We start from the raw sequence: 14,956 nt of genomic DNA, 5'->3' as shown, positions 1-14,956 counted from the left end.
CTCCCTCCACGCACAAACTGTTTGGGTGTGTTCAGCAATGCACTGAAGCAAACGAAATTCTTGGGAACAGCAAAACTAAATAAGAAACCCATAGTAGGAAAAAGAAGGTGGACAGGGTTATAGGTGCTTATCTACACTGTGAAACAAAACATGCCATTTAATAGGAGACTTTATAAAGGCCATTGTGAAAGAGAGTACCTCTCTCGTCCTTAAGCTACTTATACGGCTTCTTTTTCATTTTGAAAGGTTCAAGAAACTGTCACAAACAAAAAGTATGAGAGCTGCCACAATTAATCAAGAACTTCATTTGCAGCTGTCAGGAAGTTCATAGCTGACTTTCAAACTTTTAATTGTGTTTTGTATAAGTTTTGAAGCCTAATTTTAAAGATATATTAGAAACTAAAGAAAATTATATTCAAGAAGTATGTATTTCTCTTCTAAATATTTTTTCCTGACAGTAGGAAAAGAAATTATCTAAATGTATCAAGAATGTTAGTATCCTTGAGAATTATTTTAAATACTCAAGATCCTAAATATGTTAACAATAAAGCCAAATGACAAGACAGTTTTACATAAAATTATTCATTTCTATTGCCTCCAGTTATATAAAGGGTAAGCAAGAATCTCACAGTTCCATGTCTTGGATATTTAGCATCTATATTTCCTTTCCACTTATGATACAATGAGCATTTTATGTGTAGCTGTTTGCTCCAGAGAAAAACAGAAATATGCTCTCTTCCCCTCACCAATCTCTATTAGTCCATACCAGCTCATATATGTTCTAAGGAACAGAGTTTTATGCAATACCAATGCTCGACACCTTTGTGTGTTTCCAAACACCTGGAATGACAGTAAGTCTAGCAGGTTAATGAGATGTGGGGAAATGTTTCAAAGTAAAACCCAAAGAAAAGACCAGCTGTGAACATATACAATTTATTTTCTATGGTACAAGGCAAGCAGTTTTCTTTGGCTGCGTTCCACGGCTAGGCAAAGTTCATCTACTGCTTGCAAATGTATTAACACCTGCCAACGCAAAGAGCCACCTTGTGTTCCGTGTACAACAAACTTCTGAATAAATTATTTTCTGCCTAGTAAGTAAGATGTTTGAAACTGCTCAGTGTGATCCATTTAATGGATGGAAAAATCTTTTAAAAAATTCAAGGTGGGACAATAAGCTCAAAAACCTAGCAACTAAAGTAACTAATGACACCAAAGTTTAAAATAAGAATAACGAGTGTCTCCTCTTTATGGAGGTCTAAAACACACTAACTATTAATAGTAAACACAGTTTCAAAAATTCTTTTAACACAGGAAGAGAAAGGCAGCAGATACTCATTTTCTACCTATTTGATACCACTGACAGCTGGCCTGTGGCATGTCTGTGGCCATGTCAACATGACTGAGCCTCGTCTTCAGAAATGTGCAAAGAAGTAGTAAAACACAAACTATTTTATAAAAGGGGAATCTGTGTCAACTCACTGCCTTACTCTACGATAATGCTGGCAATGACTTGAACGCTTAAGTTCGCCAACCAACATACTTACCAGCCTTGCAAACAGGAGCTGATGAATGAAAGCTTCTTGCTCACGGTCCCACCTAAGTGTGGGCAGCTCTTTCAGGCACGTTGTTTCCATCTACTCTGCCTTTCCTTACTTTTATGAAGTTATACTCACCTTATAGCACTTGAGCTTTTCCTATTTAAACAATCAAAGAACTAACTCTCCCTCTAACTGACTTCCCTTTTATTCTCAGTGTTAACCATCTGAAGGCATGTTAATATTGAAATATGAAAATGGATCTATTATGTGTATAAAATGTCAAAAGCTCAATTTCCCAGTGTATGCACTGTTTTAGTAAAGGTACATTATTTAGTAAAATTATATCTTCTTTCCTTTATGAAGGACTATCTTACTGGGAAGAGTAGCCTAAATGGTTGTCTTACTTTTGAGGTGCCACTAAAAATATTATTTTTGAGAATTATTTTGGCCACATTCAGAGGTAAAGGAAAACCCTAGCTTATCTTTTCTAAACATCTCTCACATTTACTCCAGTAGTGGGAATACTCCGTCACTTCACTGCCACTGCCAATGTATGTATTAATTAAAAATAAAGGTAGGTCCTAGAATCACTACTGTACTTAAATATCTACTTCATTTTCTTGTAAAGTTTATTTATAAACTATATGGTGATACAATCCTTCTATACACTAATCCCAAACTGAAATATCATCATTTCCTCCCCAACAGAAAATAATTTAACTAGTGAAATTAAAATGCTTGGCAATAACAATAAAACATAGTCACCAAGAAAATATCTACATTCGATTGTTTCATAATATCTAAATAGTACTTTGCAGAAATTAATTTTGAGGCCAACATCGACATTTTGTACATGAGATGATTCAAACATGGCATTGAGAAGACCTGAAAAGATGAAGAATAAATATAAAAAATTTCACTAAGGTAAGAAATTTGTGGTTCTTGCACCTACAGATTGCTCGATGTGGTTCTACTCTACCTACATTTCTGTATCAAAAACCCAGATTTCTGATCGCTGTGCAACAATTCCATTTATGCCTGGGTATATATATGCAAATTAGGCTAATACATCATAAGCCTGAAATTAGAGTGTAATATGCCTGAATATAAGGTAAGGTTTTAACTTCCTGAGGTCACTTATTACAAAACAACACTGTCTCTTATTTGAATCCTTTCCCAGTATTCCATATTATGAGATGCTCTTTTGTTTACTTAATATTGAACAAAAAAGTTCTTGAGGAAAACGCATTGGCTTAAAAATCAACTTCATTTGAAGCTAGTGTTAGGATGTTTACAGAAATGTCTTAATAGTATCAGGGGGGAAAAAGGGAGAAAAGAACCAACACATTAATTATTACCAGGTAATAACCTTAAAATTGAAAGTGTTGGATGTTGTTACAAAGAAGACTTTTAAACACTGCTTTTAAAAAAGTAGTCAAGCACTATTCTCTCAGAAAGAACACAAGTACCAGCAGTTAATTCTGGGGAAATAACTGGGTAGCTAAGGGACAACAATCTTCACTATATACCCATTTGTACCCTCTTTACATTTTAAGCTGGTAAATGTATTACCTACCCACCGCAACCCCCAAAAAAAGAAAAAAAAAAAAAAGACTAAATTCTGTAACAGAAATTATAGCCTCATAAAATGTTACAATCACCACAAATCAAACATGAGTGATTAAGAGTACAACACTATAAGATACACAAAAAACCAGAAACAGTCCCACTGTTTTGCAAATGGTACTTGTGGGTTAGATATAAAATCTTCAGTGTCAGATTGCGCATGTATTCAAAAACTACAGTAACTCAAACAAGAGAGGCAGAAATGAAGGTACGCTCTGGATTTCAGTGCGAGGTGGGTGATGCAAAGGGGATCTACTGATGATAAAACACCACAAAGATTCACAGATAGAGTTTGGGTAGACAGTTTTATGAAATATGAGTGTGGATTAAAGCAGTCTTTCCCTATTATTGCAGTCCTTCATAATATATGGTTTCAATTATGTACCTGTAACTAAATTAATAAATTCAAAATTTTACCATTTCATCTACCTCCCTAAAAGCTTCTAAGGGAAAGACTACTACATATCTGGGCTTACCTTATGTTCAGGCACACATATTCAAGAGAACATTCTTGCAAGAGAACATGGTAAGCTGCATCAAGTAAAATCACCACAAAGCATGAACTTTTGCCATACTTCCTTCCTCGGCTCTATGTGACCATTTTCTTAAGTAACTGTATATTATTGCAGTTTTATACCAGTTCAACTCTTACTCTTTTTTGAGGGCAATGATTTGAATATTATATTAGTCCAAGTATACTGTGTAAATCTGAGCAATCCAGTCACATTTCAGTCAATGCAGCTGCACTCTCTCCACCACTGCCTAAGGTAAAGCTAGGCTCCCAACCAATTCTAAAGTCATCACCAGCAAACTAGAGCCTCCTGAAGGCTTTGACAGCCCCTAGCTGAGTGTCGCTTTATAACAATCAAACTGGACAAGGGTTGTGCCTGATAAGCATCAGACACAAGAATCAGATATCTTGTCTGAAAGGAGAACAAGCATAATCCAAAGACATGTGCTAAAGAACGGAGAATAACAGCATAGTCTTTTATCCATTTTCCTGAATAAGATAAGGCCAATAATGAAAAAGATTAGGAAACACTTAGAACCCAGAAAAGATAAGTAACAAGATACATAAGGAAATGTTCTGTAGGGGACCAGTTTTATTTCTTCCAGCTTTTAAAACTGAAATAACAAAATATGTATCTGTGGATGTAAGATTCACCAGAACCACAGAAAGCATGACAAATCCAGCTGAAATCCTTCATTCTGTTCTTCTATTATGTGTGCTTCGTGTGTTTGTAAATTTTAACACTTTATTAGTTTTTATGTTTTAAGTATTAAAAAATTAGCGTATATCATCTAGCTCTATTCATTTTTGTTAAAAACTGACAGTATTGAGTTTTCTGGAGACTCTGGGATGCCTGTATAATCAATGAGAACTTCCTGAGCAGAAAACAAATGAACAGAAAATATTCATTTTGTGAACAAGTAGGAGCCAGTCAAAGACTGAGAATATGGCAGTATCCTATACCCATTAATACAAAAAATATTCAAACAAGAAATTCTTGCTTTCTCAGTCAGCATTAAGATAGCTCAAATTTTGCCAATTTTGAAATTAAGGTGCAACACACTGGAGACGGGGAACATGGGAGGAGAAACTTGTCAAATCCACAATCTATTTTCCCTGGAATCAGCACACGAAGCTACTTCCCAAAGCCATCTAGTGTGAAACCTTCTGCTTGTGCTATGGTTGAACCTAAAGCTTATTTCCAAGGATAATGTTGCTACCAAAGATACTTACTGGAGAAATGATGAAAGACTTGGATGGAAAGTTAAATTCTGCCTGTTACTCAGAACCAGCAAGCACTCGCTGAGGTTCTCACCTCTGTGACAGTCTGCCAAATGGAACTGACAAAAGCATTTCTACCAAAGAGGGATACACTTGGCCCGCAAAGAGGCACGTCTTTAAATCAAAGTTCACACTGCACAGGCTGAAAAACTCACCATTCTTCCTTTCATTCAGAGGGGGCAGGTGCTGACTGGACTGCAAGGAGAGTTCCTGTAATTCATGGGCAACGGCTTCACTTTGAGGACTTGGAGCAAGATGGGCTAAAGGTCCCAACTCATCCTCGGTGTCTAGTGCCCCTGTGTGATCCATTGTGTTCCAGCCACCAGCAACAGGGGATATGAGACACCTCTAAGTGTGGCCTGTTGAAGAGACTGTCAAAAAAAAAAAAAAAAAAAAAGAATGTGTAAATAGATGGGACATTTATTTTTCTCTGATTTTTACCAAAGTATTAAAATGGGAACCCTGGGTTCTAGTTCGGTTTCACTGCTGTGTGGCAAGTGCCAATTCATTTACCCTCTCTGGATTTAGGTTCCTGGTCCAACACACAAGAATAATATACCTCCCATCTAAAAAGGTGCTTACTAGGTAAATAAAAGTTTAAAGATATTTTATATAATTTTTTACACTATGGATCAAAGAAAGCTACAGTTACTGGTGTCATTACTTAAAAGATTTTAATGTATCCTAAAATGAGACGAAAGTCAATGAATGCCTGATGTAAACAAAAGAAGCAGTCTGACTTGAGAATTTACCTCAGCTCCTACAAATCAAACAACTTTATATTGTCACCATTCACAGCAACAAGCAGTGTTCCAGACAATGACTCCTCCACCAGCCTGGGCCTCAGAGAGAGCAGAGAACAGAACTCTCAGCCAACCGACAATGGAAAAACACCTCATGACAAAGACAAAGCTTCACTTTAAGCCACTGAGACTTGGGGTTGTTTATTATCACAGCATAACCTGGCCCATCCTGACTGATACAGACATTGGTAACAGAAGTACCAGACACAGCAAAAATCCCAAGTATATGACACTGGCTTAGGAGCTGAGCAGTGGGCAGTAAGAAAAACGTTACAGAAAGCTGACAGCTAGAAGGATGGTGGTCCATATTATGCAATGGCAAAGCATCTGATATGCTGCCTGCTTAGTAGCATTCCATATCACAGTTTGCTTGTCCATTCCCCTACTGATGGACATTTGAGATGTTTCCAGTTTTGACGATGACAAATAAAGATGCTAGGAACATTTTCATACAAGTATTTATATGGATACATGCGTTCACTTCTCTTGGATAAATACCTAGGAGTGAAATGGCTGGATCATATGGCAGCTGTGTGTTTAAATTTTAAAGAAACTAACTACTTTCCAAAGTGGCTGTGCCATTTTGCATTTTTACCAGCAGTGAAGGAGAATTCCAGTTGTTCTACATTTTTTGCCAACACTTGATAATGGTCGATTTTAAAAATTGTACTTATTTTAATGGGTGTGTAGTGGTATCTTGTAGTTTTAATTTGCATTTCCCTAACGATGTTGAGCATATTTTAATATGCTTATTTTCCACCTGCGTATCTTCTTCGGTTAAGTCCCTGGGCCTCCCTATTCCCCAAGGCACAACAATATTGAAATTAGGCCAATTAATAACCCTACAATGTTCAAGTGAAAGGAAGAGTTGCATGTCTCTCACTTTAAATCGAAAGCTAGAAATGACCAAGCTTAGTGAGGAAGGCATGTCAAAAGCCAAGTCAGGTGGAAAGCCAGGCCTCTTGTAGCAGTTAGCCTAGTCGTGAACGCAAAGGAAAAGCTCTTGAAAGAAATCAGAAGTGCTACTCCAGTGAACACACAGATGATAAGAAAGCGAAAATGCCTTACTGCTGACATGGAGAAAGTTTTAGTGGAATGGACAGAAGATCAAATCAGTCATAATATTTCCTTAAGCCAAAGACTTAACAAGACCCTTTCTTCAAATCTATGAAGGCTATGAGAGGTGAGGAAGTTGCAGAAGAAAAGTCTGAAGTTAGCAGAGGTTGGTCCATGAGATGTAGGGAAAGAAGTCATCTCCACAACGCAGAAGTGCAAGGTGAAGCAGCAAGTGCTGACGAAAAAGCTGCAACAACTTATCCAGAAGTTCTAGCTGAGATAGTTAATGAAGGTGGCTAGCCTAAACAGCAGATTTTCAGTGTAGACGAAACAGCCTGACACTGGAAGGAGATGCCACCTAGGACTTTCATAGCTAGAGGGAGTAAGTTAGATGCCTGGCTTCAAAGACTCAAAGGGTGGGCTGATTCTCTTATTAGGGAGTAGTGCAGCTGGTGACTTTAAGTTGAAGCCAGAGCTCATGTACCATTCTGGAAATCCTAGAGCCCTTAAGAACTACGCTAAGTCCACTCTGCCTGTGCTCTATAAATGGAACAAGGCCTAGATGACAGCACATCTGTTTACAACACAGTTCACTGAATATTTTAAGTCCACTGTTGAGACCTACTGCTCAGAAAGATTCCTGTCAAAATATTACTGCTCATTGACAATGCACCTGCTCACCTCAGAGGTCTGATGGAGAGAGATGTACTGTAAGATTCCTGTTGTTTACATGCCTGCTAACACAACATCCATCTGCAGGCCATGGGTCAAGAAGTGATTTCAACTTCCAAGTCTTATTATTTAGGAAATAACATTTCAAAGGGATATCCCATAGATAGTGATTCTTCCAGTGGGTCTGGGCAAAGTATTATCAAAAACCTTCTGGAAAAAAATTCACCATTCTGGATGCCATTAAGAACATTTGTGATTCACAAGAAGAGGTCAAAAATCGACAGCAAAAGGAATGTGGAAGAAGCTGATTCCAACTCTCCTGGATGACTTTGAGGGGCTCAAGACTTCAACAGAGGCAGTAACTGCAGATGTGGTGCAAAGAGAGAACTAGAATTAGAAGTAGAGCCTGAAGATGCGAATTTGCTGCAATTTCATGATCAAAGGAGTTGCTTCTTTTGAATGGTTTCTTGAGATGGAATCTAATCCTGGTAACGGTGTTGTAAAAATTGTTGAAATGACAACAAAAATTTAGAATATGACATAAACTTAGTTGATAAAGCAGTGGCAGGGTTTCAGAGGATTGGATCCAATTTTGAAAGAAGTTCTGCTGTGGGTAAAATGCTATCAAACAGCATTGTATGCTACAGAGAAATCATTTGTGAAAGGAAGAGTCATTCAATGCATCAAACTCGAATGTTGTCTTATTTTAAGAAATTGCCACAGCCACCCAACCTTCAGCAACCGCCACCTGATCAGTCAGCAACCATCAACATTGAGGCCAGACCATCCACCAGTAAAAAAGATCATGACTCCCTGAAGACTCAGATAGTCAGCATTTTTTAGCAGTATTTTTAATGAAGGTATACAAACTTTTCTCAGAAGTAATGCTATTGTACACTTAACAAATTACAGTATAATGCAAACATAACTTTTATATGCACTGGGAAACCAAAATATTTGTGTGACTTGCTTTATTGTGATATTTGCTTTACTGCAGTGGTCTGGAACCAAATCTGCAATATCTTCGAGGTACGCCTGTATTTTCTCCCAGTCTATGGCTTATCTTTTTATGTTCTTAATAGTGTTTTCTAAAGAGCACATGTTTTTAATTTGATAGAGTTCAGTTTATCAATTTTTTCTTTTACGAATTGTGTTTTTGTTGTAGGTAAGACATTTAATCCAAGGTCACAATGATGACCTCCTATGTTTTCTTTGATATTTTATAGTTTAATGTTTTACATCTAAACCTATAATCCACTTTGAGTTAATTTTTATATCTGCTATGAGATATTATTCAAAGTCTTTTGCTTTTCGTTTTTGGCATAAAGATATCTGACTGTTCCGGCACCATTTGTTGAAAAAGTTATCTTTACTAAATTGCCTTTGCACCTTTGTTGCCAGCCAACTGACCATGTATATATGGATCTACTTCTTAGCTCTTTATGTAGTTCTCAGAAAGGAGAGAGTCACAAAGGAGGAGCCTTTAAATTCAGCGTATAAACTCTGCCCAATATTCTGGCTGACCCCAAAATTATGCACATGCAGGACAGACTTCCAACAGCCCACTTAAGGCAAAAAACTGAAATGAGATTTTAGCTGCTGCTCACTATTGGAAAGACAGAATTTGCAGAAGTGATTTCAGCAAAGTTAACTGCCTACTAAAATATCTCAGAGAATCCAGAGTCTCTACAACTGTTCATCCAGAATTTCATATCCAACCAAAACCCCCTTTAATAACGAAGACAAAATTGGCATCAGTAGACATACATGACTAGAAACACTAAAAGAATTTCTTCAGGCTGAAGGGAAGTGATACCACATAGAAATTTGGATCTTAGGAATGAAAAGCATCAGAAATGGTAAACATGTAGATAAATACTAAGGACCAGTTTTCTCACTTGGTTTCTTTAATATTACTATTCTAAGTAAAGATTTTAACACTGTGTTAGGTAGTTTATAATGTATGCAGACATAATATATATGACAATTATAGCATAAAGGATGGGGGAAGGGTAACTGTATTACAACGTTCTTATATTTCTACATGTTATAGAGAATTTGTACAACTTTAACTTGAAATAGATTGAGAAGTTAAGGTATAATAATTCCCAGAACAACCATTTTCAAAAAAGCAAATACTTTCAGCTAAAAAGCCAACAGGGATATTAAAAAGGAATTCTAAAAATATTCAAGTAAACTAAAAGAAGGACTAGAGAAACAAAAGAAGAGATGTGACAAACAAAAGAAATATAGTAAAACAGTAGACCTAAAGCCAACCCTATCAATAGTATTAAATGTAAATGGACTAAACACTATGATTAAAAGAAAGAGATTGACAGAATGGATTTTTAAAAATCTAAAAATGTATACCTAAAAGTGACATGCTTCAAATATGGAAGGAATTTGAAGTATGTCAGGATGGAAGTAAATGGATAGAAAAAGACAGGTCACACAACAAGATGCACAGGAAGGCTGCAACAACTACATTAACATCAACTCAAGTAGACCTCAAAAGGAAGGGTTAGGTATGTGAATCTGCATGCAAAATGACTTATTTCGGCATGAATTTTCACTTCAAATTATTTATTCATAGAAAATAAAATCTGTAATAGCAAGTTGATTCTAAGATACAAGTACTATAATGCCCTTATAATGGCAAGATGTATTAACTCTGAAAACATTAGTGCTAATGATTTGGAAGATCTTTTAGGCATAAGATTTTAAAATATTTTCATGCAATATTATCTGCTCTTCATATTGAAGAATTTTTTCAACCTGTTATTCCTTGACATTATGCTCACCTTAAACTACCACACATCCCTCCAAATTAAGAAAATTATAAGCTAAGAAAGTCTTTACAAAATGTAGCAAAAAGAGAATAAGTGTTTAAAAAAATTTAACTTAATTTTCACGAGCATTTTTGATGGAGTGTAGACTCTTTCTGTTCCAAAATTCTACTACCAAATTTGCAAGCTGTCACCTAATATCTGCTTAAATGTTTGATAATTTTCTTTTGAAACTGAAATCCAACATCAAACATAAAGGAACACTCTGTCCAATAGTCTATAATTGAGATGTTAAAGAAATGGCATTCAAACAAATTCTTTCATTGGGTCATAATCTAGTTATGAAAGTAAAACAATCATTTAGCTTTAATAAGAAAAACTGTGATAAAATATTAGTCTTATACTGACAGAATGAATGAATATGGGGCTAATATCTGACACATTCCAATAACATAACTTCATTCCAAAATGAAATTAATCCAACATTTATCCAGCACGAGGTCAAAGCACAGTACCACATTAGTAAGATCAACCTGGGATATGGCTTCTGCTCTCAAAAAACAAACCGCTTCATTGTCAGATACTACACCAGAGACAGAAAAAACAGTACAGGAAAAAACAAGAGGCATCACACTTTTTATTTGTTGATCTACTGATTTACTCATATCTTTTTTTCTGAATAAAGTCAAGATAACACCAATAATGATCCTATATTTCAAAAGATGCTGGGCTATTTGGCTAAGATAGTCTCAAATCAACACTAATAATTGTTTTGAACCAAGTGCAGTCCAAAGCCAAACTTCTTTCCACTGTACCTTACTGCACGTAATGACTAATCCATATGAAATATTAGTAAAGTAGTATATAATCACTAGTACATAAAGGAGATGCTAAGTAGTAGATGAGTTCCAAAAAATCAGTATCAAATTTCATAAGTTAATACATAATCAGCCAAATGCAGAGAGGTAGAATATCCAAACATATTCAACAAAAAATGTTTTAGCAACAGCAAGACTATTGTCCCTACCTTTTAAAGCTCCCCTGAATTACAAGCATTAGGAAAACCCATGGCTAACAGCCAGTAAAAATAAATTTCTAAATTCAAAAACAAGATAAAACTTGGATCAAGAAGTTCAAAGACAGAGTTGACCACACACACAAAGTAATTCTCTGCATTAGAAGAGTGTTTACTATTAAGTCCTATGATCAAACAAACTGAAAATATCGTATCAAATGCACTTTTGAGAAACAGAATTTTGTGTCACTGGGTTGGGTAAATTAGTGATATTAACCCTGGGTTATTTTATGTTACTAGTTCTTCCTTCAAATACTTCCTTTTGCTCCCCTGTTTTTTTCTAATTTAATTCCTGTTTTGATTACTTGAATGCGCTTATATTTTAAAAGACTAAGTTCGTAGAATAACAGAACATTTTAGCTGAAAGGTATCTTAGAATCTATGTCTAGTATAAGTGCTCCTCAGCCCCCCCCCTCACAATATGATAATCATTTAAAGGACTTAAAAAAAAAACCCCGAATGGGTGGGGGTAGAGGGAAGGCTCTCCAGAAACTCTGATACAATTGTTTTGGATAAAGTGATTCTAATGTGTAGCCAGTGTTGACAATCAATGATCAAATGGATCTTACAGAGAGAACAAATCATTTGCCCAATGAGTGGAAAGAGACGTCAGAAGAAAATTACTACATGTGTGAAAAACAATAGAATATAAGTAGGTACAAAGTATTATGGAAAACAAAAGAATTAAATGTCTAATTGCATTTGGGTAAGTTAGGAAAGTCTCCCAGAATGAACAGCAATTTGCAGGCACAGAAGTTTTTCTTATCAGTAAAAGTACAGTGGAATGAACAGCTATGGCCTAATAGCTGATGGGGGTCAGTGTAGAAAGAGCACGGCATGGCGAAGACAAGGCATAGTGAATTAAAGCACAACTGTGAAGAAATGTGGATTCCAAGAAACAGTGATACGAACAGATTTGTATTTCTGAAAGATCATTCTGGCAGAGGTATATTACTGGTAAGTCTCAGGCTGAACAGCCTATGTTGGGGAGTATGTGGAGAAAAGGGAATTCTCGTACTGTTGGCGGGAATGTAAATTGGTGCAGCCACTGTGGAAAACAGTATAGATGTTTCTCAAAAAAACTAAAAATAGAACTTCCATATAATCCAGCAATTCCACGTCTGCGTATATATCCAAAGAAAACGAAAACACTAATTTGCAAAGATACATGCACCTCAATGTTCACAGCATTGTTATTTACAATAGCCAAGATATGGAAGCAACCTAAGTGTCTATCAACAGACAAATGGATAAAGAAGATGTGATGTGTATGTACACACACACACACACAATGGAATTCTACTCAGCCACAAAAAAGAGTGAAAGTTTTCCATTTGCAACAACATAGAGGACATGGAGGGTATTATGCTTTGTGAAAAAAGTCAGAGAAAGACAAATACTGTATGTTATCATTTATAAGTGGAATCTAAAAAATAAAAGTCAATATAGCAAAACAGAAACAGACCTGCAGATACAGAGAACAAACTAGTGGCTACCAGTGGGGAAAAGGAAGGGGGAGGAGCAAGATAGGGGGTGGAAATTAAGAGGTACAAACTACTATGTATAAATAAATTAGCAAAAGAATAAAAAATTTAAAAATTTAAAAACAAACAACAGGGATATATTGTACAGTACAGGGAATATCGCCAATATTTTATAATAACTGTAAATGGAGTATCATCTATAAAAAATTTGAATCACTATGTTGTACACCTGAAACTAACATAATATTGTAAATCAACTATACCTCAATAAAAAAATAAAATAAAATAAAATATGGCTACTGATTAGCCCAAGATGTTAAAAAAAAAAAAAAACAACTCATGCTGAAAAGCTGATGGACTAAATTACAGTAGAGATGCAGAAAGGGGAATTAAATTCAAATAATATTAATAATATTTAAGAGACAAAATTTCAAGGCTTAATGACTGGCTCATTTGAAAGGTAAAGGATTATAAAGAATGGAGGGTGGCTGAGGTTTCTAGTTTGGGGCAGCTGGAAAAGCTGGTCGGCAGGAATGAGTAGTGGGAAATCACCGGCCCCTAGGAGGGAACTCTGAAAAAAGGGTGTGGCAACAAGACAGCTATTTGATTTGAGACAAATCACTTAACCTCTCAGGGATCTGGTTTCCTAATTCAAAAAATAGGAAATGACAAATGAAAAGAAGAAAAGGGAAGAACATTCCTACTCAGTTTGGCACTAAGTATACGCTATGCTTTCCTTAACTTCGTCCTAATGACCTCTCTGTGGCTAAGTATTCCTCTGACTTTACAGACAAGAAAACCAGGGCTTGGAAAGATCAAACAAAATTGAAAGATTAGCATCAAAGCCAAGATTCCAACTTTAGCGCCCATATTCCTTGTACCGTTAACACAACACTTATGTGCCAAAACACAAACAAGTTGGTGCAAATAAGCAGAAGAGACGGGAGGAGGAGGAGGAGGGAGGAGGTGGTACGGAAGAGGGAGATGAAGATGTGAAAGACCCATCTGCACAACTGTTCACACACAGAAGGACAGTCCAGAGCACCAGGCGCTGTGCCAGGCACTGCGGTTCCACAACGACTCATTCATAACCCCTGTGCCTCCTGGAGGTCAAGGCCTTGTCAACCAGGCAATGACGACATAACATTAGTGAGTAACAGGAGCGAGCAGAACACACCTGCTTCACGGCACATGAAGGAAACACTCTCCTCTTATTGTTCCACTTTAGCAGACACTGAGCGTGTTGCTGGAATTAAACTCCAGACCGGAAGAAAATGAAATCTAAAGCCGTAGATGTACTGCACATAAACAGGACATGTTTTTGACATCAGGTTATAATTCTTTCAAATAAACGACTTCTAAGCAGGGCTTTTATCTGTAGCAGTTGGATTTTTATGTTAGCCATTAAGTACACAGCAAAAATGTACTCCAAATATACCAAATACTGACAATACACTGTATAGAAAAAGTTACATAACCACGCTCTATGCTTTAAGTGGCTGTTACAGCTCTAAAAACACCAATGTGATGATTTATTTTTTTAACTTCTTTACTGCAGACTTGTTTCAAATGAACATAACATGGAGCAAAATGTAAACTTAACACTCTCCAAAGTGATGCATTCTAAAGTGCTGTAACTAACATTTAAGTAGAGTGTTTCTGAAATATTCATTACAAAACACCTATAAATAAAAACTTGAATTAGCAAAAGTTTAAAACACACATGGCTCTTAAAGTACTATATAAAAAGACCTAAGGAACTAAAAAATTTTATTTGTTCTCGAAGTAAAATAGCAAAAACCCAAGTTTAGCTTGAACAATTGCACTTTCCAAGCTTATTCAAAATGATTCTCAAAGAATAAGGATTGGAGGATTAATTTTAAGCTGAGTTGATTTCCATATTTATCAAATACTGGGTTAAAAACAAACTCTAATTTTGCTGAACCATCGATTAGCATTTGATTTAAATGCTAAGAAGTAAATATCTGTAAACAGATTAAACAAGTGTTTTATTAAACAGCTAAAAAAATACTGTACTCTTATTTTTAAGTTCTCAAGGCAGGGAGAAGGGAAGCAGAAAAGAGAAAAACAGAAAAAGGGGAAGAGAGAGAGGGCCACTAGAAG

The 14,956-nt window shown here is 36.1% G+C and overlaps 1 protein-coding gene across 11 annotated transcripts in view; it reads right to left on the bottom strand.

Annotated features, from left to right (window-relative positions):
- The window catches only part of MRTFB (myocardin related transcription factor B), a 238,115-nt gene that overhangs the window by 113,244 nt on the left and 109,915 nt on the right, over positions 1 to 14,956 (bottom strand). For all 11 annotated transcript variants that reach the window (XR_012500439.1, XM_074346824.1, XM_074346822.1 and 8 more), the window contains one exon: positions 5,112 to 5,327. Coding sequence is in view for 10 of the 11 variants with exons in the window: in XM_074346824.1 (XP_074202925.1) it covers positions 5,112 to 5,265 (154 nt within the window). In the remaining variant the exon portion in view is untranslated. The remainder of the gene's footprint in view (positions 1 to 5,111; positions 5,328 to 14,956) is intronic.

Source organism: Camelus bactrianus, chromosome 18 (assembly GCF_048773025.1).
Source record: "Camelus bactrianus isolate YW-2024 breed Bactrian camel chromosome 18, ASM4877302v1, whole genome shotgun sequence".
In the NCBI taxonomy this organism is placed as follows: domain Eukaryota; kingdom Metazoa; phylum Chordata; class Mammalia; order Artiodactyla; family Camelidae; genus Camelus; species Camelus bactrianus.
The sequence above is the reverse complement of the archived record's forward strand: the minus strand, read 5'-3'. Positions and strand labels throughout refer to the sequence as shown.